At 43.1% G+C, this 27,307-nt stretch overlaps 1 protein-coding gene across 2 annotated transcripts in view; it reads right to left on the bottom strand.

Moving 5' to 3' along the window:
• Positions 1-27,307, bottom strand: part of LOC122789777 (consortin-like) — a 1,146,861-nt gene that overhangs the window by 510,106 nt on the left and 609,448 nt on the right. For both annotated transcript variants that reach the window (XM_044057227.1, XM_044057220.1), the window contains one exon: positions 4,133-4,219. In XM_044057227.1, coding sequence (XP_043913162.1) covers positions 4,133-4,219 — 87 coding nt within the window. The remainder of the gene's footprint in view (positions 1-4,132; positions 4,220-27,307) is intronic.

The raw sequence follows: 27,307 nt of genomic DNA on the forward strand, positions 1-27,307 counted from the left end.
TAAGGATGATATGCAGAGCTGTAGTAACTACAGAGGGATTCAATTGATCAGTCACAGCATGAAGTTATGGGAAGGAGTAGTGGAAGCTAGGTTAAGAAGGGAGGTGATGATTAGTTATCAGCAGTATGGTTTCATGCCGGGAAAGAGCACTACAGATGCGATGTCTGCTCTGACAGTGTTGATGTAGAAGTACAGAGAAGGTCAGAAGGAGTTGCATTGTGTCTTTGTCGACTTAGAAAAAGCATATGACAGGGTGCCTAGAGAGAACTTGTGGTATTGTATGAGGAAGTCGGGAGTGTCAGAGAAGTATGTAAGAGGGGTACAGGATATGTACGAGGGTAGTGTGACAGCGGTGAGGTTTGAGGTGGGAGTGAAGGATGCGTTTAAGGTGGAGGTGGGATTACATCAAGGATCAGCTCTGAGCCACTTCTTATTTGCAATGGTGATGAACAGGTTGACAGATGAGATCAGACAGGAGTCCCCGTGGACTATGATGTTTGCAGATGACATTGTGATCTGTAGTGAGAGTAGGGAACAGGTGGAGGAGACCCTGGACAGGTGGAGATATGTTCGAGAGAGAAGTGGAATGAAGGTCAGCAGGACTAAGACAGAATATATGTGTGTGTGAATGAGAGGGAGGATAGAGGAATGGTGAGGATGCAGGGAGTAGAGGTGGCGAAGGTGGATGAGTTTAAATACTTGGGATCAACAGTTCATAGTAATGGTGAGTGTGGAAGAGAGGTGAAGAAGAGAGTACAGGCAGGATGGAGTGGGTGGAGAAGAGTGTCAGGAGTGATTTGTGACAGACAAGTACCTGTAAGAGTGAAAGGGAAGGTCTGCAAGAGGGTAGTGAGACCAGCTATGTTATATGGGTTGGAGACAGTGGCATTGACAAAAAGGCAGGAGTCAGAGCTTGACGTGGCAGAGTTGAAGATGTTAAGATTTGCACTGGGTGTGACAAGGATGGACAGGATTAGGAATAAGTATATTAGAGGGTCAGCCCAGGTTGGAAGGTTTGGAGACAAAGCCAGACAGGCAAGATTATGTTGGTTTGGACATGTGCTGAGGAGGGATGCAGAGTATATTGGGAAAAAGATGCTAAGGATGAAGCTACCAGGTAACAGGAAAAGAGGAAGGCCCAAGATAAAGTTTATGGATGTGGTAAGAAAGGACATGCAGGTGGTTGGTGTGACAGAGCAAGATGCAGGGGACAGGAAGAAATGGAAACAGTTGATCCGCTGTGGCAACCCCTGATGGGAGCAGCCGAAAGAAGAAGAAGAGAAAATGAAGTCTTACAGTCTTGCTTTAGAATTCTTAAGACCCACAGATCTTGTATATTGCTTTGTCACTGTTCCATGAACAAGGCCAAATGTCTTCTGCATCTTACATTTTGGGAATGTGTGAAGGGGACAGCATGGATGAGTCATGGCTGTTCCTAGTGGCAGTCACCACTTTGGTAGCCTCCAGGCCTTTTTTTTTTGTTTTGGTTTGCCATTCCCCTCTGAACTAAACTTTCTCCTCCAATCTCTTGAAGTTACCTTATGTGGAAGGGGGGTCCAAAGAGGAGATCCTAATCCAGTGGAGTATTAAACAGCTCCACCTTCACATGGTCTGGCAGGGCTTGTGTCCTCAGCCAGGCATGACTTTGAATAACTGACCCCATACAGCTGCCTGACATGATGTACTGACTGTATTAAAGCCACATTTTTGGAATGCTTTTCAACCTGAGAAAAGAAGTCGCCTGGCTCAAGGTGTCTCCTCTCTGACATCCTTATCTAAGATTTGACCCTCATCTTCTCTAACAGGGTGTTCTAGTAAGCAAGCATGTAGGTCTATCAATCTGAGATACTAAACACCAGGGCAGCAGTAAAGTATGAACCTTCTTACCAAATCTCGCAAGTATTCTACTCTCCTTGTCATTGGAAATGGGGGTTAGTAGTTGGAGCTGAAATGGAGTCCTTGCTAGAATCCAAGGGCATTACAGCTGGATCTGCTTGAGGGTTCTAATAAAGGAACTTACTGGAGTCCTTGACACTGTAAAATCAGTCTGGTTTCCTCATACCAAAGGAAAGTGAACCAGGCTCTAGAGATGCATTCCACAATATCCTGGACTAGAGGTACTGAAAGAGCTTTGGGATCAGGCAGACCCATGACAGCTCTTAATCTAAGCTGGCTTTGTGAGTGTTTCCTTATCTGCCAGCTGAACCCATCTCTCATCTTCTGAAAGATTTCTCAATGGAGAAATTCTCTGCTGAAGAAGCAGAGGACAGTCTCCCTTCAGTGTTAGACAAATAAATGGATGGAAATGGGATGTGCCCTACACAGGCCACTTCATCTGCTTCAGAATCTGTGAAACCTGCTGCAATCCTCTATCTAATGTTCTGTCCTTCCCTTTCCTTTTTAGAAGGGGTTCTTGACAACTCAGGAGTTTCCAAAGCTGGCTGCTTGAACTTTAAGAAACTCAAACGCCTAAGCCAGATGGAAGAGTTGTTGGGTAGAATCCTGGGAAAGAGATAGGGCTGAGACTCCACTATGCCTAAGATAAGAGAAATTGCTAGGCACCTGTTTGAACTCTGGTGCTTTAGACCTAGCTTTATCCTTGGAAACTGCCCTGAAGGACTTTGGCAGTAGGTAGGTGGCCACAGTCTCCATGCAGTTTCCAGAAACCTCTCTGCACACAAAAACAGAGATGATATACCAGCTTCACCCTTGCATATCAGAATAGTCACATTGAGTGCAAATACTCAGGGAAAGGCCTGAGAGGCAACTGACTAATCAGAAGTTTTGGTCGAGGACATGTGAGAAGTCAACAGAGTGGTGGGAGACTCTGAGGAATGAGGCTGCAAAAGTGCCTAAACATGCTCACTGCTGCCAGACCTTGGGACAATGGATGCATGCAAGGCCCTGTATTCAGTGTCATGTTGTTTCTCCCCATATCTCTTTTCTGAATGTTTGCACTTAGGATACTGGTTTCCAGAGACCTTGGCTAATATAACTGTTGTGTGGAGTCAAATGCATACTCTCTTTTGAACAGCAAATTCTGGAGAAACTCAGACCCACTTCTCATTATTTTTGGGGTGAAGGAGGCAAAGTATAAACAGGAGTCCAACTTATGCTTTGGACAGAAGGAGAAAAGGCAACAACAATGATAGTTCATATGGGAAATCTGTTTCCAACACACTTTACAGTTATTATATTTTACAGAATGTTGTATTTCAGATTCAGTGCTGGACAGTAGACTTAAAACTACCAATAGTCAGAAACCAAACAAATGGTCCTACTGGGTAATTACCTATACTTTGGATGCAGGCCAACTGACAGATGCATGATGCTGAAACACCAATGAAGTGCACTGGACTGAGCGGCAAGAAAAATGTGAAAACGTCATTCATCAATACCCCCCTTAGGCCACCAAAGTTCTTACACTCTGGTTGGGAGGGTGGCCTAATGGTTAACGTGTTTGCCTTACAAACACAAGGTGCAGGGTTTGAGTCTCACAAGGGATAATTGGCTAGGCTTAAAATGGCTCACAAGGGCAGTTAGCTTAGTGCTAATCTATGAACCTATGAACCTATGCAATGGGAGATAATAGGTCAAAGCCACTGAGGGAAGGTACAGCTCTGTAAATCACATTTAGCACAACATAAACTCATGTTGCTCTGTTGCACCCTGTTAGTTAGCTAAATATCAAGCGTGTTGCTAATTTTCTCAGCAGGTGTACACTCTCCCACTCCATCAACCAGATTCTCATGATCTCAAATAAAATACTGAATGCTTGCTCCAGTATCAACAGTCTGCCAATATTTCAAAAGGGGTAATCTGACAGCTGCTCACCTACCTAATAAACTGAATGCTTATTTCTGCAATAAAATCAATAATACCATCCTCTGACAACTTTCTCCCATATTCTCTATTTTTTTTTTCTACAGGCTTCAGATGTGAGCTTAAACATTAAACAGATCCTCTTCACTTTACTACAATCTTGACGATCAGACATCTTACTGCATGCACAGCTTTACCTGTAAGTAGAGGGATTAAAACCCCTCAGCCATTGCCCCATGTCAATTTATTGCTGCCTGCACACAAGTTCAGATGTCTGAATAAATCTATCAAAGTAACATACTATACATACCCCATTGTTTCTGCAATGCACAAAGTTTAACAAGTTGTTGTTCATGATAGAGTTTTGCCAGCTGAATAACCTGTAAGGACTTTTCATCTGAATATAAGGTTAAGGAAGTAAGTAAGTGAAATGAAACATTTTTATAACAAGCATGAACTTTCTACATTTAACTGCAGTAATAATGACACCTCTCAACCTATCAGCACAAATCTGTACAAAGCCAAAAAATAACAAGTGGGACAAAGGACCAAAAATAGGGACATATTTTAAATATACTGCTCTTACAAACTTAGAAAGTTGTTAGAATAACAGGTGTTCCATTATCGTGCATTTTCTAAAGTATATAAAATCTGAAACTCAAAATGTGTGTCATTATTTATTGACTTCAATACTCAATAATTTGCTAGAAAACCACAATTTTTTTGAGGAACAAACCAACAATATGAAGCACAAATCTGGACCTTCTGTGAAAATAAGGGCAGTAGAAAGGCATGGTAACAAAACAGTATACAATAATCAGTCATACTCAGGCAGCAAAAATAACCTAGGTTGTATTTTATGTCATATCCAGCTATCCATTCACAGTTCCATTTTCCACATGCAGCTGGGGTGTTACTTCAACAGTGACAATCTTCTAGAGCCAAGATTCACACTGTCAGGTGGCCATGCTCTGCTGCAGTTCTTCCTTACCACTCACATGCATGCACAGTCACACTTACGACCAACTGAGAGTGTGCAATTCACTTAATGCATGGATTGTAGTAGGAAATTGGAGCTCCTGGAGAAAACCCATGCACACATAGGAAGGACATGCAGACTCCACACAAGGCACCCCAGCCAAGAATCAAACCAGAGAATCTCTTGCTGTGAGGTAACAACGCTAACTGCTGCAACACTGCTCCACTCTGTCATATAGGCTTCCACAAACATGATTTGCAGTATCAAAAACATAACTCAGTCTTTGTGTCTTTCCATTCCAAAAAGCACAGCGCTATTTGCCAGTGAACTGCTAACACCTCTGAAATACAAAAATAATACTGCTATGCAAAATGTACACTATAAATCATTTAAAGCAAAATGCATTAACATGTGTTAGCATTGCAAAGTTAACTTCTTGTTTACAAGACCTCACACTGCAAACTGCAATAAGTAGCACATGAAATATGGGCTGCCACTCAAAAGCATTTGAAAAACTGAGCAATTTATTTTGTAGTCTACTATGTCTGCCTAGTTATACCATGTGATACGAGTCATCTCTTACTCACATAGGAGTTTTAAAAACAGCACATATTCAAGGGCTGCTAAAATTGTTATGACGGTCACTTTAATTTCCTGTTGTACCTTCCTTCAGATGAGACATGGGGGTTGACATGATGATTAAGGTTTTTATCTCACAGGCATAGGGTAAAGGGGCTTGATTCTCACTTTTGAGGGAAATTGCTTAGGCTTAAAATGGCACATAAGGACAGTTAGCCTAGTACTTATCTAAGAACATAAGAGACTAAGGTCCCATTTGCCCGAGTTGGTGGTTGCTCAGGTGGATGTAAAATATCTCATGGCACTTACTGAAAAGAATAAAGGAAGCTCCCTGGTGACTTATCCAAATATTCCTTAGTCAGCATGAATAAACCTCTGATCTCCCCTGAAAAGAAGCCTTTGGCTGAGTTGGATTAACCACGTCAACAAAGTACAAATAAATAAAATAAATAAATAATTATGTTAACACAATGGTGGTGGATGAGTTACATCACTCAAGTCAGTACTAGTGATTCTATTAGACCCTTTAACATTATTCCGATAATCTTTTAATAAGCAAAATCTGGAAGTCAAGACTACAAACCACTGAAGTGAAATTAATTCTGACTTGTAACCAAAAACTGGGTGTACAACTATGCAGCTGACCAAACCTTTTTGTTTGTCTCTAATTGCTACACAAGTCTTTTGATTCAGTGTTCTGACTTGACCAATGGGTCCTTCAACAGCTAATTCTCAGTATGCTCAACATGAGACGTCACAAAGTACCTCTCTTCCAATGGGGCTGAATGATTTTCAAGACACTATCCTTAGCCAAAATTGTGGTGCAGAGGTTGGATCATCCTTTGTGATGTCAGTGACAAAGGTTAAGAAGCTGTCCTTGGTACAATGGAAAGCCATCCAGGATGCCTAGACCTAAGCACTGCAAAGCAGCTCTCCTTTCTGATGGGTGGAACAGAAAGTTCAAGGACCAGTGAAGCTCCACAACCTGCAGAAGAAGAAGAAATACAGTCTTGAGATGTTTTTGAGAGAGATGGAAGGCAGAGAAATACTGCATCGTCACACTTTATGGAATAAAGGGTAAAAAGGGCAGTGAAAAGGCAGTACATACCTGATACGACCTAGTATAAAAACAAATCCCTGCAGGAACAGGACATCAGGTTATCTCCCAGCAACTGCTGGGACCCAACACAAGACCTCTTATGAGTTAGAAACATCACTATAACCTTCCAAAGAGGTTGGCAGGGTGGCCTAATGGTTAAGGTGTTTGCCTTACAAATACAAGGTGCACGGTTTAAGTCTCACAAGGGATAATTGGCTAGGCTTAAAATGGCTCACAAGGGCAGTGAGCCTAGTACTAATCTATGAACCTATGAATCTACGAGTGGGGGAGACAGAGGAATCTCTCAGTACCTTTTGGTTTATCAAGGGCAGTCCAGCCAGTGGGCCTGGGAACTGTTGTAAGTATCCTTGACCTGGAAAGTTCTGCCCAAAACATGGAAGGATGGCTTTCTTCAGGAACAAAAGAAAAAAAAAGGACTGTCTATAACCTTCTATATTTAATTTCCACAAAGACAACCAGGAATACTTACCGAGGAACAATTTATTGGAATATGCACCGTTACCCTCTATGATCCTTAGCAACTGAATGATACCCTGTACAATGTCACATCAAAATCTAAAACTGACCCAAGTATAAAGTCTTAATAAGCACAGTCTCTCTTATCCTATCACTGACTGCCACCTTAAGAATTTCCAAGGAAAAATCCTCTTTTCCTTCCCCATCTGCTCCCATCCACTTCTACTATGTTTCATTTTCTTTTTTTCTGCTTTAACCCTCCAATAAATACTGCCAGTACACCCATTCATACATGCTCCTCCTATAATTCAACCTTCCCCCTCTAGCTCAGTAAAGTTTTAACAACTTATCATGGACTGAAAAAATATCACTTTTCTGTCATATTTGCAATTATATAAATGTGGCCCTTTCACTATTGTGTTGCTTTGACTTGCTGTAAACATAACACAAATAATCCAAAAACACTATGACTGAACAGCTTTACAAAACAATTTATTAATAAATTTTCTTGTGAAGATGTTCATTAGCAGTGTTTTCTGGATTATTAGATTATTTTGATTTATAAAGTGAGTTGTGCTGTTAAGTACTGGTTTTGGGATTGTTTATTTCCTGTGCTCATTTTCACACTAAATTAATTCAAAACTATAGCTGTGATGACACATACTGGACTACTGAAAATTCTGACAAAGAGTTTGCTCTATCTTTCAGACTGCAACAGCCCATGACAAGAAGCTAGTAAATTGCTGGGTGGCTGAACTGTGTAATCTGAATTGGCAGTTTCAAAGCTAATACACTAGTTTACCTGCATCACTCCTTCAAAAGTTCTTACACCACTTTCAAAGACTACTAAATGTTTAAACAGAAGAGTGACCAGAAAACTACAGTTGTGCAACTTTACCATAACAGTAGAGATTCGAAAGATCACCACAGCAGTAGCCTTAGCTATATGAGATGTATCCTGCCAAGGATATAACGTCAGTCAGCTTCCAAACCTCAAAACACCTTCCATGTACCCAGTCAGTCAAGTCACCTCAAGCTTAGTTGACTAAAACGAGAGGTTAAGGTGCCAAGCCCTTCACAGCTTTCATGCCAACACAGCAAGGGAAGCTTAGGCCTGAAAGGGCAATACTTGGAACAGCAAAAAAGAAATGCCTACACCCAGGCATAAACAGCATGCCAAAAAAAGTGGGGATGGAAGGAGGGAGCAGCTACTGCAACAGTGTTCATTTGAACAACTACTGTTATGGTAACTTTGCCTACACAACTAAAGTATGTTCATTATATTGATCTCTGCTGCAGTAAACCTTCGCAATATGGGTAGATTATCTTAGCTTAGTACATCTGAGAGATGGAAGGATAAGGGACCATAAGCCCCTGGAGAATGGTCCTGGCAAAGTCTGATCTTGACCAAGAGAAAGAATCAAGTTTGTAATGTGTTGCAAATTAATATAGAGAGGACAAAGTTGCTGCTTCTAGAATACTTTCAGAATCCAATCCTTTCCAAAAAGCCACAGATGAAGCCAAGGCCCTGGTAGAGTGGGCTTTGACCCTGCCTGGAACTATTTTGTTGTGATGAGTATAACAAAAGGTAACAGCCTTAGGTAACCATTTGAAAACAGTCTGTTTTGACACAGGCTGCCGCCTCTTAACGTCACAAGAAATGAACTAATCCAAAGATTTGAAGCATTTAGTTCTGTCAAGATTGAGCCTCAGTTGTCCGTAGACATTGCAAGTATGGAGTATCCTTTCTCCTTCATTTTTAGGTTCAGAAAAGAAAACAGGGAGATGGATAGTTTGGCTTAAAATATATTTGGATACCATTTTAAGCATAAAAGAAGGATTAGTTCTCACAGAAAAAGTACAGTTTTGTACCTACCATAAATGTAGATGTTCGAGTGCTAATACAGCTGCAGTAATCACAGAAGGGTTTTCAGCCGTCAGGCGGTCCCTCGGTCGGCCGAATCCCAAAGTCTTGGTCCGGCGTCGGTTGTTGTCGCTTACTCTTCTGACGTCAGGAAGGCCAGAGTATATAAGACACAGCCGACGCCATGTTCTTCAGTCTTTCTTGACCCAGATGTCAGGTTCCCCCAAAAGGAAGGCAAAACATAAGTAAAGCTTATCCACATATGCAAGCAATGCAATGTAATGCAAAATCAGTGTAAGCAAGCAAATAAAACATAACAGGATAACCCAGTCAGGAGGTATGAAGAGGTTGTTAGGCCCCATGCCCTAACCAAGAGGGGAAGGAGGGAGGGAAACCTGTACTGCAGCTGTATTAGCACTCGAACATCTACATTTATGGTAGGTACAAAACTGCACTATGTTCATCGTGCATACAGATCCAGTAATCACAGATGGGTAGAGTCCCAAAGCTATGCATAGGGTGGTAGGTACTATGAGGAACTGGGTTGAGCCAGAATGCCCTGCAAAACAGCAGTGGCGAAGCCTGCTCTTGTTCTGGAGTATAAGGGCAGGTGGTAGTGTTTTGTGAAGGTATGTAGAGAACTCCAAGTGGCTGCCTCCAAAATATCCTTAGTAGGCACACCTCTGAGGAAGGCTGTAGAGGTGGCTGTGGCCCTGGTGGAGTGAGATCTGATACCAGTAGGGACAGATTTCCCATGATAGGAGTAACAAAATCGTATGCAGTGGCCAATCCACTTGGAAATTGTCTGTTTGGTAACTGGTTTCCTTGAGCCCCTACGGCATAGGACACAAAAAGTTGTTCTGATTTCCTGAAGGACTTTGTTCTGTCCAAATAGTAACGTAGCTGCCTATGGATGTCTAAAGAGTGAAGCAGGCTTTCCCCTTTGTTTTGAGGGTTAGGATAAAAGGTAGGTAGGTGTATGGCTTGGTTTAAGGCTACCCTGGATACCACTTTTGGCATAAAAGATGGATTAGTACGAAGGGAAACCCTATCCTGATGGAAGATGAGGAAGGGCTGCACCGCCATGAGGGCCTGTAGTTCAGAAACCCTACGAGCTGAAGTGATGGCCAGAAGGAAAGCTGTTTTCCAGGACAAATATTGCAGATCTGTTGAGGCAGCAGGTTCAAAGGGAGGCAATGTTAATTTTTCTAGTATGTAATTAAGGTCCCAGGCTGGTATTGGTTGCTTCCTTGGAGGTCTTATATTCTTAGCCCCTCTGAGGAACTGCCGTAAGAGAGGGTGAGAGAATAAAGGAGGATCCGTGTTGAATTCTGCAGAAATGGCTGAGGCGTGTATTTTTATGGAAGAAAATGACAGTCCACTGTTCAGCAGTTCAGCTAGGTACTGTAAAACCTGAGGCAAGTTCAGTTTTCTAGGGTCCTGTCTTCTTTTCTCATTCCAGCAGCAAAACCACTTCCATTTTGGGAGTAAGCTTTTCTTGTAGATGGTCTTCTGGCCTCCAAAATGACATCCTGCACCTCCTTGGAGAGTAGAGTCTGATGTGGTGTTAAGGAATTTTCCACGCAGCGAGGTTGAGTGTTTTCAGCTGACTGTGAAGGGTTTTGTAGCTGTTCTGCGTCAGCAGAAGAGGTATTAGAGGCAGGGACCAGGGAGGAGTATGTGTTAGGCTCCTCAGGAGTGGATACCAGTGTTGCCTTGGCCAGTCTGGAGCAATCAGTATCATCCTCGGTTTGTCTGTTCTTGCTTTCAAAAGCACCTTGGGCAGAAGAGGCAGAGGTGGGAATGCATAAACTGTCCATGTTGCCCAACTGAATGAAAGGGCGTCCACTTTCCAGGCCTTTGGATGGAAGGTCCTTGAACAAAACTTTTTCAATTGATGGTTCCTGTGGGAGGCAAAAAGATCTATGTCTGGCCTCCCCCACACTTGGATTATCTCCGTAAACACCTGTGGATGCAGCTTCCATTCATGTGGCTCTGTCATATTCCTGCTCAGAGTGTCTGCCAGTGTGTTTTCCAGTCCTGGCAAGTACTGTGTTTGAAGTTCGATTTGTCTTTCCAGAGCCAAGTTCCAAAGAGTCATGGCTAGTCTGCACAAGGGGTATGAGTGTGTTCCTCCTTGTTTGTTTATGTACCACATTACTGTGGTGTTGTCTGTTCTTATCAGTAATTGCCCTGGATGCAGGAAGTCCTTGAAATCTGTAATTGCATTTATTACTGCTAGCATTTCTTTTTGATTGATGTGAAGGTGCTTTTCCTTTTGGGACCATCTGCCCTGAATGCACCTGCCCTTCATGTGCGCCCCCCAGGCGTAATCTGAGGCGTCTGTGGTTATGACTTGTTTTGCTTGAGGCTTGCAGAATGGAAGGCCTGTGTTTACTTGACATGCTTGGGCCCACCATAGAAATTCCTTTTGCAGACATGGAATTATTGGTATAATTGCTTCCAAGCTGTGACTGTGTTGAGACCATAGATTTTTTAGGTACCATTGAAGTTTCCTCATATGCAGCTTTGCACATGGGATTAGAAGAATGCAAGATGCCATGAATCCCAGAGCCTGCAGGATTTTCCTTGCAGTAAGCCTGGTACTTTTGCTAGTGTTTTGAAGTACTGAGATAATTGCCCTTGTTTTTCTGACGTAAGGTATGCCATCTGGGTGTTTGTGTCCAAGCTGGCACCCAGGAAGGTTATTTTCTGAGATGGTGTTAGCCTTGATTTCTCCTTGTTGATGGCGTATCCCAGAGAAAGCAGTAACCGTGTCACATATGCCAGATGTTCCAGTAGTATTTGTTTGCTGTCCGCTTGGATCAGGCAGTCGTCCAGATAAGGGTAAATTTGTATCCCTTGAAGTCTGCAATAGGCAATCACTGATGCCAGGCACTTTGTGAATACTCTGGGCGCAGTAGATAAGCCAAAGGGCAATGCAGAGAATTGATAGTGGATTGAACCTGCAAGAAATCTGAGGTATCTTCTGCAGCTTTGTCTGATTGGGACATGCAGGTATGCCTCCTTGAGGTCCAATGTTACCAGCCAAAGCTCCTTGCCCAGCATGGGAAGAAGTTGCTGTAATGTGAGCATCTTGAATTTTGATGCAGTAGAAATGTGTTTAGGATGGATAAGTCCAGAATGGGTCTCCAGTCGGTTCCTTTCTTGGTACCAGGAAGAGTCTTGAATAAAAACCTTGACCTTGTTGGTGCGTGAGGTACCTTTTGTATAGCTCTCATGTTTAGGAGCTTTGAAATTTGCAGTTGTGCCTCTACCCTTTGATTTTGTGGTAGGTTTGGCATGCCTCTCATTTTTGGAAGAGTGTGAAATTGAAATTTGTAGCCTCTGTTTATAATGTCCAGAATCCATTTGTCTGTTGTGACAATATGCCAATTGTTTGCAAATAATGCTAGTTTCCCTCCCAAAGGTGCTGCCAGCTGAGACTTGCTTGGCATGGAAATGAGGGAGCCATTGGGTTTGCTTCCTGTATTGTTGTGCACTGTCTTCACCACCTCTTGGTGCTGGAGATTGCCATTGTCTATGATCCTTGTGACTGCCCTCTGCCCCTTGTGCGTCTGTATCTATCTCTTTGGGGCTTGTCAGTGGCTGGAAAAGACCAGTTTTTTGAAGGCCAATTCCTGCTAAATCGTGGTGGCTGGACCTGTAAGAAAGCTTTGACAGTTTGCATAGATTTGGCTTTTTCTTCCATTTTTCGCAGTATATCCTCAGCATTAGTACCAAAAAGTACATCCTTTTGTAAAGGAGCATCAAGAAGTTTAGCTTTCACATGATCAGGCAAATTTTGTTCCCTAAGCCAGGCATGTCTGCGAATGACTGATCCTGTAGCAGCCTCTCTACTGGAGGCCTCTAGTGCATCATAACCACATTGTAAGGTGTGTTTACCCACTTGTTCCGCACTATGCATCATATCCTGTAACTCTTTTAAATCTGGTTGTTCAGGTTGAGACATTTTGTTTTTTAATTGTGATAACAGGAACTGTTGATATTTAATCATATGAAACTGGCAGTTTAAGGCCCTCATGGCTAGGGTGGCCGAGGTATATACCTTCTTACCCCACCTTTCTAGAGATCTAGATTCCCTTTCTGCAGGAAGTGGATTCTTGGCAGTGGAGGCCTTTAATCCCTTAGGGCCTTGTGAAATGGTTTCAGGGTCAGCATTATGGCCTTTGTAAAGAAATTGGTGAGAACTGGGTACTCTGTAATATCTATCAGGCTTTACTGGTGCAGGAGGCAGAAAATCAGGATTAAGACAAGCCTCCAAATAGACATCATCCAGTACCTCCAAAACAGGGGGTATAGCCAGAGGTCTGTGCTGAGGTAACCAAAGAAATTCCCTAAGTCTTTTCTTGGAATCTGAAAAGTCTTGGCCTTCCCAATGGAAGTGTTCCCTCAAGGTGTGCAAGGTTTCCCCAAAAGAAAAATCCTCAGGGGGGGATACAGAAGGAATGGACTGTTCTGCATCCGAATCCTCAAAAGGGGAGTAGGAGTGTTCCTCTGCATCAGAATGCTCTGATAAAATGGATCCCTGATCAGAAGAGGGGGATTCTTCCTCCACTCTGGGTCTCTTGTCAGGAGGGGGCTGAGAACCTCTGATGAGAGTTATTAGATCCTCAGCCATTTTAAGCATCTGTTTCTTAGGCATGGGTTCAGGAGATGGGCCTTGAGCAGCAGGCCTAGTGTGATGCCTGGCTGCTTTGGATTTAGTAAAGGCCTTAATAGAAAAGGAAGATGAAGGCCTAAATACACCATGGGTGGAGGTGGATCTGTCCACATTAGTAGGCTCGACATAAGCCGGGGCTTCGGTTGTAGTCTGGGAAAGGGCCGATGACCCAGCGGTCTCAGGTACAGAAGACACCGCCAAAGGAGTGTCGTCGGTAGTCAGGGACTGCAAAGGCGTCTCACTGAGAACCGGACCACGTGGAGCCTGTTTCGGCGTGGTGTCGGTGGAGACCGCGGGCCTCGCTAGTCGGTCCTTTTCCTTGCGTTTTTTGGATGAAACGGTAGTCGGAGTGTCCGACGACATTTTATAGTCAAAGGCTCTACCAAAAAAGTGTTGGGCGAACTCCGCCCGACGCTTGATAGTGCGTTTATTGAAGGTAGCGCAAAAGTGACAGCATGAGACGTCGTGGTCTGGGCCCAAACAAGGTATGCAAAGGGAATGGAAATCCTTATGCGGTATTTGCTTCCCACAAGAAATACAATTATTAACTTTATCTGACATCGGTCTGAGGCAAGAAAAGTTTCCCCAACGGGGTACTTAGCTTTAATGAAGACTTCGGTTCCAAATATATTCGTAAATCAGGAGCTGGCCGACCGGCACTTGCGAACTGCTTCTGCTTCAGGCACCGCGTGGCAAAAAAGACTGAAGAACATGGCGTCGGCTGTGTCTTATATACTCTGGCCTTCCTGACGTCAGAAGAGTAAGCGACGACAACCGACGCCGGACCAAGACTTTGGAATTCGGCCGACCGAGGGACCGCCTGACGGCTGAAAACCCATCTGTGATTACTGCAGCTGTATGCAAGATGAACATCTTGTCTCTGTGGAAAATGAGGCAGGGTTGACTCACCACAACAGCTTACAACTCAGACACCTTTCTTGCAGAGGTCAGAGCAATCAGTAAAACTGTTTTCCATGTTAAGAACCTGAAGTCAGTCAAGATAACGGTTTCAAATGGAACAAGCGTTCACTTCTCAAAAATAAAATAAAGACCCCCAGGAGGGGCCGCCAGTTTTCTTGGAGGCCTCTTATACAAAACCCCTTTCAAAAACATTTTGACATGAGAATCCATTGAAAGAGGAAGATCCATGGGCAGACATTCTGAAATGGCCAATACATGAACCTTAATGTTGGAGTAAGAAAGGCCACAGGACAATAACTCACTCACACAAATATTGCAAACCAAAGAACTACTAGCTCTGAATGAGTGCTGGTTATGTGGCTGGCACAAACCAATATGGTTTCTATTTGCTAATATATGATTTTCTAGTAGCATGCTTTCCTGCCTCCATTATTACCTAATGCACATCCTCATTAAACAGGTGTCTCAAGGGAATTATGCCTTTATCACCCAGGCAGTCAGCTGAAGATGACTGGGACTGGGGTGTATCAAACATGCCTGATCTTGTGTGAGTAGATCCATTCTGTGAGCAAGCTTGCTGTAATTGGCCCTGCCATTTGTAAAAGAATGGAGAACCACTACTGCCTGAGCCAGAAGGCAGTCAACACAATGACTTTGAGGGAATCCTTCTGAATCTTCAAAAATACCCTGGATATCAGTGGAAAGGGTGGAACAGCATACAAGGACATTCCTGTCCACAGAAAAGAAAAGACATCTGTGTTCCGGCCCTTATTGCATGGAGTCCTGGAGCAGTATTTTGCCAGATGATTTTTTCATAGATGAAGCAAATGGGTCTACTTGAGGAACTACTCACAAGTGGATCAAATCTTGGAAGACCTCCTGATCTAGTTTCCCCTCAACAGGGTATGCCCATGTCCTACTCAACTTGTCTGTCACACAATTTTGCTCTGACAGAATGTAGGATTCCTGCAGAGTGACATTTTGCTGTGAAGCTATATCCCAAGCTAAAATGGCTAGTCAGCAAAAGAGGTGCAGCCTGGTTCTCCCTTGTTTGTTGATAAACTATATGACTGTGGTATTGTCAGTAACAACATGTAGAGGTTCTGGGACAGAAGACGATTCAGAGTATTGAGTGCCTTGTTCAGAGCAAGCATCTTCTTTATATGTATGTGCTTGTACCTGCCCTTGGTGTCCCACACACCTTAAAATTTTACTCTCCTGAAACTGCCCCCAGGGCAAAGTCCAAGATGTTTGTGGTGACCGACTGTTTTGGAATAGTGAGGGAGAAGAGAAGATCTTGACATAGAGATATTTGCTGTCTACACCAAGTGATTTCTAACAAATCTCAGAACTGGCATTTGAAAAAACAAAGGATGTTGGTGCTGGGACAAAAGTGATTTCAGATACCATTGTATCTTTTTCGTGTGTAGTCTTGCCAGGGGTGCATCATGAGAATAACAGATGCCATGACACCCCAAATCCTGAGGCATTCCCTCTCAGTGACTGAAGTCTTGAGTGGAAAACATTAGAAAATGATCTTGATATAGATCTACTTTTTCCTGTTGAAGAAAAGCTCTTTAACCTGTGGTGTCTAGCTGACACCCCAGGAACACAAACATGAGAGAAGGAGTCAAAAAAGACTTCTGAATGTTCTGTGAACCCTAGTTTGTGCAAGAGATCTCTAACTCAGTGAGAGATTCCTTACACTTTTGAAAAATACTCTGAAAAGATATACAAGTCATTTAAATATGTTAAAATCTGAATACCCTGTAGCCTGCAATGAGCTATAACTGGAACTAGACACTTTGTGAACACTTTTGGTGCAGTGGGTAGTCCAAAGGTTAAGGCAGGGAACTGATAATGTGATCAGGATACACAAACCTTAAGAAACTCCTGTCTGGATGAATAGGGATGTGATAAGCAATTTTTAAATCTACTGTTACCAGGAAAAGTACAGTTGTATAAGAACTTACCACAACAGCAGACATCCTACTGATGACTGTTGCAGTATCCCAAACAAATAGATTTTCACTGCTGATCTCCAGCCAGAGTACCAAAGCTTAACCTTACCTGGATTGGATGTATGACCACAGCTCATAAGTGTTGGGGTATATAGGCGAATGTATGAGGGTAAATGTTCTGACTATCTCAAAGCCCGAAGACTTCTGTGAAAGACTAGTTAGCTAGGAGGGGCTAAGCAAGAAGTGAGAGGAGCACCCACAGCCCCAGAGCACTGCAGACAGGGCAGTAAGAGAGAAAGAGATTTTATCCGAAAGGGGAAAGGAATGTAAGAAGGAATACTGCAACAGGATCAGTAGGGCATCTATTGCTATGGTAAGTTTTTACACAACTGCACTATGTCCTATCTGCAATCACTGTTGCAGTATTCCAAACAGAAGGTTGATTCCCATAGCTCAAGGGAACAGAATAGATGATGGTTAGAGGAGAGAAGAACTATCCAAGAGTCCAGAGAGGACTGACCCAGCCAAGGCACCTCTGGGTCTTTAAAAAGACATACGTTCTGTAATGTTTAATGAAAGTATTTACAGAAGACCAGGGGGCAGCTTTCAGGATTGTTCTGGCTTCAACTCCTTTGTAGAAGGCCCCAGAGAATGCCACTGCCTTGGTACAGTGAGTTTGAGGACAGGAGGTCTGGATTTGCCATGGTGCGAGTTACTGAAGAAGATGGACTCAGATATCTAGCTTACACTGGTTTGTTTAGAAACTGACTGGACAAGTTTGGAGTCATGAATGAGACAAACAGTTGATCTGGCTTTCAGGCAGATTTAGTTTTATATAAATAGAATCTTAGCTGTCTGTGTACATCTAAGTGCAGGAGTCTCTACCCCTGTTCTGGGGTTGGGAAAGAAAGTAAGCAGGTTGAAGGGCATCTCATTCACCACTTTAGACAAGGAGGAGGGGTTAACCCTCCGGTACACCTTGTCATTGTTTAAAATAAAAAAAGGGTTGAAAGGTAATGAGTGCTTGATGCAGTTCTGAGTTCACATCAGTACTTCGGGGCAAAAACTCTGATTTTGCGGAATCCTGATAGCTGCTATGGCACCAGAAGGAAAATCTCTTCCATTTCATTAATATAGGCACAAATAAAGAGATCCTGACCTAGAAATCAAGACTAATTTATACTGTTTTGTAAAAATAGTCAATGATGACAAAACAAAGTAGTTGCTATGAAAATGTCATATATATATATATATATATATATATATATATATATATATATATATATATATACACATTTCTGAAAAGTTTATTGAGATAGGCATAATTCTATCAGAATGTGCCACAGGATAAGGGCTTATTGTGTGAAAGACAGCAGAGCTTCAACAAAGGGAAAGGGATCCAGCAAAGGTAATTTTGTACATCTTTTATTCCACAAACATGGAATCAAAGGAATAAACAGCATCCCTTCTAAAGGATTTACTTCCATCTAAGAAGTACCTTCACTGCCTATGGACATCCATGCAGCTCAATACACAGACACAGACACAGATACAGACACACACACACACACACACACACACACACACACACACACACACACACACACACACTCTAACGATAGCTACCTTTACTGCCTTAGCTGCACAAAGTCCACATTCTCAAGTCATGGCCTTTCTTTGCTTGCAAACCTTCTCAGCATTCAGTGTCTACCTCCTCTTCCCCCTACAATGGAAAGTCAACACTGGCTACTCCCTTCTGCCTGTACTCAGCATCTCCAATGGCTGAGACATTACTTAAACCTTAGTCATCTGGCTCACAGTCAGGGCTTTATATCACCACACCATGGAGCAGGGTGGACTCCACCCAGTAAGTACTAAATTGCAGAAGACTGCAAGCTGACAGCAATCACTGAGTCACCAAATGACTTAGCCATCCTGCAGGAAGGTTTGTCCTAGATAAATAACTGGTGCCAAAATCATGGACTGAAACCAAATGCCAAAATATGCATTACTGTAACCTTTGGGAAGCCATCTATCCCAGAGAACTACCACACTGACAACACATTAATACGAACATCGGAAGGTCTGAATACACCCTCAGATGCCAGTGCCTGCACAGCAGCTCCGAACCCATCCAAGGTAGAGACACCCGCAGGTTCCATAGTCGAAGAAGCATCTCGCGGCATACCAGACTCTGAATGGGTCTCAATAAAGGCCTGTGAATTTGTAGAAGTGGGTAACAGGGGTTGCGAAAGCACCTCTCTGAGTACCGGTTGACAGGCGACTAGCTTAACGGAAGCGTCGTCGGCAATTTTGGACCTATGCAGTCTGTCTCTGTCTTTATCTTTGCATTTTTTCAGAAGATTGGTAGTCGGACGGCTTACTGAAGCCATTTCGGAATACAGAGAACGAGAGTGAAAGAATTTAGAGACAAAAATAGCCCGATGACTAACAGTTCGGGTGTTGAACAAGGCACAAAACCGACAGCGAGGGACGTCGTGGTCTGGGCCTAAACAGGTGACGCAGTAAGAATGAAAATCTCTGTGAGGTACTTGCTTTCCACAGGCAAGACAATTGTTAACTTTTTCTGACATTGGTTAGAGCAAGAAAAAAGGATCCCCAAAGGGGTACTTCGCTTTAGAAGACTTCAGATTTGATACTCAAAAAACAAAAAGTTCAGGTAGCTGCCGACCGGCACTTGCGAACTGCTTCTGCTTCAGGCACCCGTGCAGCAAGAAAAGCTGATGTAATGGTGTTGGCTGCATGTTTTATACCCCTGATGACCTGACATCATGGAAGAGATGACCGCATCCAACGCAGAAATCCCAAGACTCTGGTATTCGGGCCGACTGAGGGCTACCTGTAGGCAGATAACCCAAGTGTGATGACTGCAACAGTGAAACACGAAGAACATCTACCACACTGACAATACATCCTTAAGACACGACCCAGCTGTTAGAGGATTTGGAAACCTATGTGGACAGTGACCTACATATGTCCATTATAATAAAAACATCCTTCTATATTGCACATTATTATTATATATTGCTTATAAACAAAGGGATTGAGTCTAGATCTAGGGATGTCATTATCCCCCTTTACTCAGTCCTCATTAGGCCAATCCTTGAATATAATGCCCCCTTTGTCATGTATCTGCCCTCACAGAGATTCCTTACTAAATGGATACAAGGGCTAAACAACATGTTCTACATGGACAGGCTCAAAGCCCTGCCCTAAACTTGGTATTCTACAGACTGCTAAGAGATAACGGATCTAAAACCTCTTCTGCAATATCAATAGAATGTCTTTTGGAGGGACGGGTATATCTCTAAGAGGATACTGCTGCTCAGGAACAGACTCCCCATCCACATAAAACAAAGTTCATCCCTGTCCATACTCAATCACAACATAGTTCTATGAATGGGAAAAATAATATTTACTCCAGGACTACCCGCTGTACTACTAATGGACAGTGGCAGCTCATAAATGCTTTACCCCATGCATGAATCCCCTCAAATTATCTATGGTATGATCCCAGTTATTCTCACTATGGATACTATACAATTATTGAGCAAGAGGTGGGTACAACTAAAGGGAAACTGTCTAGGCTTAAAATGGCCCGCAATGGCAACTAACCTAGTACCTACCTATGAACCTATAAGGGAAAGGAAAGGACAATGTGATGAACAGACAGTAGCATGTACCAGCACTTCCTCAGTCTTTGCTGGGCTGATCTTTCATCAACTTTCAGACTTTCACTAAAAGGATAGAGTCCATAAAAGCCTTCAAGAGGTGTAAAATAATGCAGAGATGCTTGAGAAATAAAAATTTATACCATTACAGCATAACTGGTTACAAATACCTCTATCTTGCAGAACCTTCCCAACTAACAGCACATTTATCATGAGCATCAGTGGCACTAAGTCATGCCATGAGGCACTTCACATCCCAGCAAATGATCACTGGAGGAATTAACTCTCTAAAACAAAAAGCTGGGTGCAGCCTGTAGGAAAACAGGTGAAACATTCCAATATTTTGCCAAAAAGACTGCAACATGATCTCAAATGCTCAATAATGACAGCAGAGACCGGAATGCTAAATGTCAGTGGTGGATCAACAAATTACAAGATGGAATAAAACCACTGATAGCATGCCATTAGCAAGTCACTTATAATCTGAACAGGGGATGTCTCAATAAGGTGATTACATCTAAAAAGTTCAAAGAGGCCAACAGATGTCGGTCAGAAATACGTTTGCAAATACATTACCTGTGAAATCTTACCCATAAAAAAGAAGCTATGTCTTACCATAATCTTCCATCTGTGTTGTCGATCTTCACCAATCCTTAACAGTGGGTTCGGTTCCGAACCTTGGAACCGACTCGGCTATATCTTCCAGCTCACACTCTGCAAACTCTCGAGCCAGGCACTACCCATACTGCTCCTCTCTAAAGTTACCTCACATCTAGTTCACTCAAGAAATCAGCATATAGAACGGTAGAAAAAAAATTGTGGTCATGTAAATATGATATTGATTGAGGCCATATATTAGTCCTTAAAAAGGAAACTAGCTAAGAAATAATCCTGTCTACTAAGAAACTTAGGATGGGGGAAGGAGGGTGGGTATGTTAAGGATTGATGAAGATTGACAACACACGAAAGACCCCAAAAGTACCTCACCAAGAGGATCAAGGGGCTCAAACAGATGCCGTATGCTGCCCGGTTAAAGAAACTCCAGCTCTACTCAGTGGCATACCACCTGCTCAGAGGCGATCTGTGCCTGACATATAAAGCCATATCCAACCTGGAATTAATGGACATGCTGCACCTCAGAAAATCCAAATCCCATCGAGCTACGGGCTCGAGGGACTTGAACCTCAGCACTGAAATAAATAGGACATGCTGGAGGGACAGATTCATAACCCAGAGGCTCCCTTCACTCTGGAATAAAATCCCAGTCCAGGTTAGGCAGAGTCCCTCATTGACTCTCTTCAAGAGGAATCTTGATGAGTGGATGGGAGATCGTAGGTTTACCCCGGGTATCACTTCTGTGTCACTGTTAGACAGAGGCACTACACTAACCTTGAAAAAGGGCATAGCAAAATTAATTTAATATGGGTGGCGAAAGCCATACACACTCTGGCTATGCTTATAAATGCCCTATGGCAGACAGCCGAGTATGAACCTATGAACCTATATGGAACGTTATGGTAAGACATAACTTCTTTATCTGATGTTGTCAATCTTCACCCAGTCCTTGACGGGGACAGAATCTCTAGCTACTTTAGCCTTGGGAGGTCTCACGGAAGAATATTCCTAAGCACCACAGAGCCAAAGATGCTTGAACCCTCAAGACCTGGTCTAGTTTGTGATGAGTGATAAAGGTATGATGAGAAGATGATGTAGCTGCTGCACAGATGTCATCCAAAGAAGCTCTGGCATGAAAAACTGTTGAGGTTGCCACATGTCTTGTTGAATAGGCTTGAACTGGTTTAGGAAGTTGGAGACTTTAAGAGTAATAAATAAACATGATGCAGTCTCTGAGCACTTAGCTAAGGTAACGTTAGCAAATGGATTACCCCACTGGAGGGAAGAGAATGCTACGAATAGCTGATCTGATTTTCTAAAAACCCTTGTCCTATGAAGGTAAAAACGTAGCTGCCTGTGTATGTCTAGCAAACGAAGGACATATTCCCCTTTGTTAGAAAAATTAGGGAAAATACTAGTAATTGTAAAGAGTGATTAATGCTGGTTTTGGATACCACCTTTGGTAAAAATTATGGATTTGTTCTAAATGCAACTCTCTCTTTAAGAAAAATCAAGTAGGGGGATTTGCAGGATAGAGCCTGGAGCTCAGATAATCTTCATGCAGAAGTGATAGCGATCAGGAATAAAGTCTTCCAGGACAAATATTTCAAGTCACAGGATGCTGATGGTTCAAAGAAGGTCTTGGTAAGGGCCTGAAGAAAAATACTGAGATCCCAAGGGGGAGCTGGTTCCTTAAACAGACATTTTAAGTATCATGAGTCCTTTTAAGAAAGCCTTACAAAGCTTGTGAGACATTAGAGAAGAACCATTCTGGCCTGAATGACAATTTGAAATTAATGCTAGATGGACTTTAATTGTGGATGCAGAGGAACTAGACTGGAACAGTGTAGTTAGAAAATCTAGAACTTCATGAATGGGACTTAAGGGTCTAGTCCTTTGTTCAAGGCCCATCTAGGAAACTTCTCCCATTTGCCTTGGTACAGTCTTCTGGTTGAAGGTTTGTGATGAGCAATAATAATTTGTTGGACTGGAGGGGAGAGTAAAGGATGCCTGGCGATTATGGGAATTGGAAAAGCCACACAGTGAGCTTGAGATGTTGGAGATATGGTCCATTTCTGCCCCTAGGGCGATGTCTGATTGCTTCCCCCTCTGCCCCGGGGGAAGTCTTTGCCTTGTGAGTCATGGAAAGGCCCTTCGGATTTTTTAAACCATAGTCTCCCACTTCCTTGGTTCCTAGAATAAGGTCTTTGAGGAGTGGAGAAATGTATGCCTACAGCAGATAGGGTCTTCCCATTTTTCTCACATATGGCTAGGGTATCTTTTACCTTAGGGCCAAAAAGGGTAGATCCGTCAAAAGGAGCACTGACAAATGACGCTTTAAATGGCTCCACAAAGTTGCACAAGCACATCCAGGAATGTCTTCTAATGGCTGTGCCTGAACCCGCTGCTCTAGTTGTCCCTTCAGGTGTGGGCAATGAGCTTCATGGACAAACTGGAGAAAGCATCAAGGGTTGCAAGCCAACAATAAACTTTGTCATGGAACCCTTCAGCCACTGCTCCTGAGAGAGTATTTGAAAGTTCTTTGATCTAGTCTCTCTGTAATCTGGTAACGTGTGCCATATAATTCAAGGACCTTACAGCAAAGGTCTTTGAAGCATAAACACGCTTCCCAAATCTATCCAATGTCCTAGACTCCTTGTTAGGAGGATGGATAGTCGGACTCTCTTCAGCGAGTTCCTTTTTGGTGGCAGCCATCATCGCCAGGGTGTCAACAGGAATCCCTTTAGACCAATGTAGCTCATCCTTAGGGGATGACAATATATAGTCAGGTCTCTTGGATATTGGCTCTATGGAGTCAGGCATCTTCCATGTCTGCTGAGCAATCAATTTAATAAGATTATCAGCACGTCGGACAGATCCAAGAAGTAGAGGGCTGGGCAGAAAAAGCCTCCAGGTATAATGATTCCTCCGAGGAAGGTTGAATAGAGAACCAGCCACCCCTCGGTTTTGGGATTTCTAGGATGTCTCCAAAGAAAACATCATCAGGGGGTGACCTGAGGGAAACTTCCCCCTCATCAAAATCAGTATTTTCAGTGAAGGACTCTTCCGGGGAGTCCAGGTGCTTCCTCTTGCACTTCTTCTTTGCAGGGACTTCCTCAGGGGGATGATTCGGGGAAGTGCCGAAGAGGAGACCACTAAAGTGGGAGTCACCTGGAACTTTTGTGCCCTCTGTCCCAGGGATGAGACTGATGGAAGCTCAGGCCGAGAGGAAGTAGAAATCTGTCCCGACAGGGATGGTGAAGACAGAGAGTCCCCAAGTGGAAAATGCCTTCTACATTATCCTAAAGGCTGGCCCCCCATAGAAGGATGGGAGCCCGGAACCGAAATGGTCTCCTTTGGAACCAGGATCACAACCCGCACTAAGGAGGCAGCCCCTGGAACAGAAGCCTGGGTCGAACCTACAAAGGCCGAGGTACCAAGGGACATGGATGGTTACGATGGAAGCGAAACTGATCCAAGCCCTTCGGACCTAACAAGAGGATCAGGAACGCGGGAGACCTCCAGTGTTGAAGGCTCAGAAAAACTCAAGACAACTCTTGGAACCGGAGAAGAGGATGCTATCAGAACCAAAACAGTCAATGCCAGAGGAGTCAGAACTGAGTGCTCCAAGGTCTCGATAGGAGTTGGAGGTGGAGGGTATGGAGGAGTCATAGCTAGGCTAGTTCCAGGGCCAGCATGGCTAGGAACCAAGGGTAAACCTCTGACTGTCAAGAGCTGATCCACGAATCTGTAAATATCGGCTTTGGAAAGACTCTTAGTAGAACAGATAGAAGATGAGGAAGGAGATTTTGGTGGTCTCAATTCCAAAGGGGCCGGGTTGGAGATCTTTAAAGGGGTAAATGGAGACAGAATATTTGGTTCTTGGTATTTCTGGTAGCTTCGGCACCAAGGAATCTGTCAGTGCAGAAGAAGACGTTTTCGGTTCAGAAAAGGGTTTGTGTCTGAAACCAGATAAATCCTCTGGTGCCAAGGAACTGTTTGGTTGACTAAGGCATTTTCTTAGACAGTTTCGAGGACCTTGGAAATGAAGAAGTCCTTTTCTTCGAAACTGAAGATGAAGTGCTAGGTTCAACTCTAGACTCAGACAAGGCCTTGTCAAAGCCTGTTTTAAGAAGTCCCTTTAATATTAATTTGTTTTTTCCTTTCAGTCAGGGTTTGCATAAAGAACCCGTGACAAATTAAACAGTCTTCCTACAAGTGAAACTTTCCCAGGCAATAGACACATAAGGTGTGACCGCCAGAATTAGGCATCTTGCCTTCACATTTATGACACTTTTTAAAGCCTGAGGTGCCTATAACAGATTTAAAAGGAGAAGGTTAAGAGGAGCAGGTAGATAGCATAAGAGGAACTAGACAGGAATTTCTTAAAAAAGGAATAAAGAACTACTTTAAAGAGTTAGGAAAATAGAAAATATGTCACTGTTATAGGCAAGGCTCGAGAGAAGGAAACTAACGCGTCTGGGTCTGCGAAGCGCCAAATGAGATCCGAGGTAACTTTAGAGAAGAGCATTATGGGTAGTGCCTGGCTCGAACGTTTGGAGAGCATGAGCTGGAAGATATGGTCAACTCGGTTCTGAGGTTTGGAACCAAACCCACTGTCAAGGATTGGGTGAAGACTGACAACATCAGATAGGAAGGTTACAGACTGGGTTATAATCATTCAGAATGTCAACACTCATATATATATATATATATATATATATATATATATATATATATATAAAATATATATGCTTTGAAAATGGGAATCGTCAAAGCTTGTTTTAGTGAAGATGGCCTGACCTCCAGCAACTTCAATGAGAACAAAAATTTTGAAAAATGACTGTTTTCTAGGCAGATTTATCAGTCTTGTTGGACTAGGATACAACCCAAAGAATGTAGGGTGCAAGGATGTAAAAACTTTCACTTCAATAAAGTGACTCTTCAAATAGCACATGAAAGACTTGGGGCATGAAGAAGTCAGCCAACTGGATTAGGGAATCAGTATAAACTCAGGACGTGGCATGGGAAGAGGCACTGCCCAACCTTGACCGAGGCAAGTTGGAAGACACCAGTTGGTGCTTCGGTGCTTTATGTCTAGTCACTTCTTAACAACCACCATAAAGTCACTCAGGTCATGGATGGGGGACTGAAACATCAATGCTGTCACTAGAAATCATTTTACATACAAGGATTCTGGGGATTCTGCCTTCTCCTTTTGAAATCACAACACCAGCTTCTGAAACTAAAGGACCTTCAATTTCAGGAGGCATATCACCATAAATCAGTCCAGAAGAATGAAGAAATAAATGATGGCATGGAAAGCTAAGTACTGATTGCACCATAGGCCTCAGCCAAAACCACGGATGTGGGCTGAGAAATCGCCTCTACAAGTGTAATTCCACAATCTCGGAAAACCTTACTTGTCCTCAGTGTCCAGATGCTTCTCCCTCTAACTGGCATGTTTTTTTTCTTTGGAGGGAGGCTCCCAAAGCCTTTGAAAAATACCATAGCAGCTCAGAAGTAGGCACACACATCTTTTTTGGATGCAGACTCTTGCAGAGATTGACACCTTCTCCTGATTACCCTCGGAGTGCAAGAAGCACATCATGCTTTGTGCTGAGGCAAAATAAAAATCTACTATGAAAATCCTGGTGGGGGATTTATTTGCCACACACCATACAGATATTAACTTTCATAAGATACTTTTCAGAAGTAAATACTGAGCCAGACATGAGCCTCATATTCTAGCAGACTATAAGATAAGAGAAAAGCTTTCCCATGGGGGTGCATATCTCGATGGACTACATACATTGGCTAAAACCATTTTCAGAAAATTCTTAGCATGCAATGTACCCCTTACACCATCAAGATCCTTACACCTTGCTGGGAGGGCATCAGCTGAACCAAGAGGAAAGGTAAAGCTCTGGGAAGCTGTACTGATCATTGGCTACCTGCACACAGGATATCCCAAATGTGAGGAATGCAACAGTGTATACTACAAAGAACATATTTTATTTTTTGCAGATGTGTTACTAAAATGTAACTTTCATTTTGCACAATCATCATTCACAGCTTCATTCCTTATCTAGAGAATTTATAACTGTCACCAACAAGTTTCCTGGTGTCCTCTGCTGCAGCTAATTAATTCATGGGTTCATAGGTTCATACTAGGCTATCTGCCCTAGGGCATTTAAAAGCCTAGCCAGAGTGTGTTTGCCTTTCGCCACCCATTTTAAATTAATTTTGCTATGCCTTTTTTTGAGGTTAGTATACTGTGCCTCTGTCTAACAGTGACACAGAAGTGATAGTCAGGGTAAACCTACGATCTCCCATCCACTCATCAAGATTCCTCTTGAAGAGAGTCAATGTGGGACTCTGCCTAACCTGGACTGGGATTTTATTCCAGAGTGAAGGGAGCCTCTGGGTTATGAATCTGTCCCTCCAGCATGTCCTATTTATTTCAGTGCTGAGGTTCAAGTCTCTCGAGCACGTAGCTCGATGGGATTTGGATTTTCTGAGGTGCAGCATGCCCATTAATTCCGGGTTGGACATGGCTTTATACGTCAGGCACAGATCGCCTCTGAGCAGGTGGTATGCCACTGAGTAGAGCT

Source organism: Protopterus annectens, chromosome 1.part2 (assembly GCF_019279795.1).
Source record: "Protopterus annectens isolate FY-2018-M chromosome 1.part2, PAN1.0, whole genome shotgun sequence".
NCBI classification, from domain to species: domain Eukaryota; kingdom Metazoa; phylum Chordata; order Ceratodontiformes; family Protopteridae; genus Protopterus; species Protopterus annectens.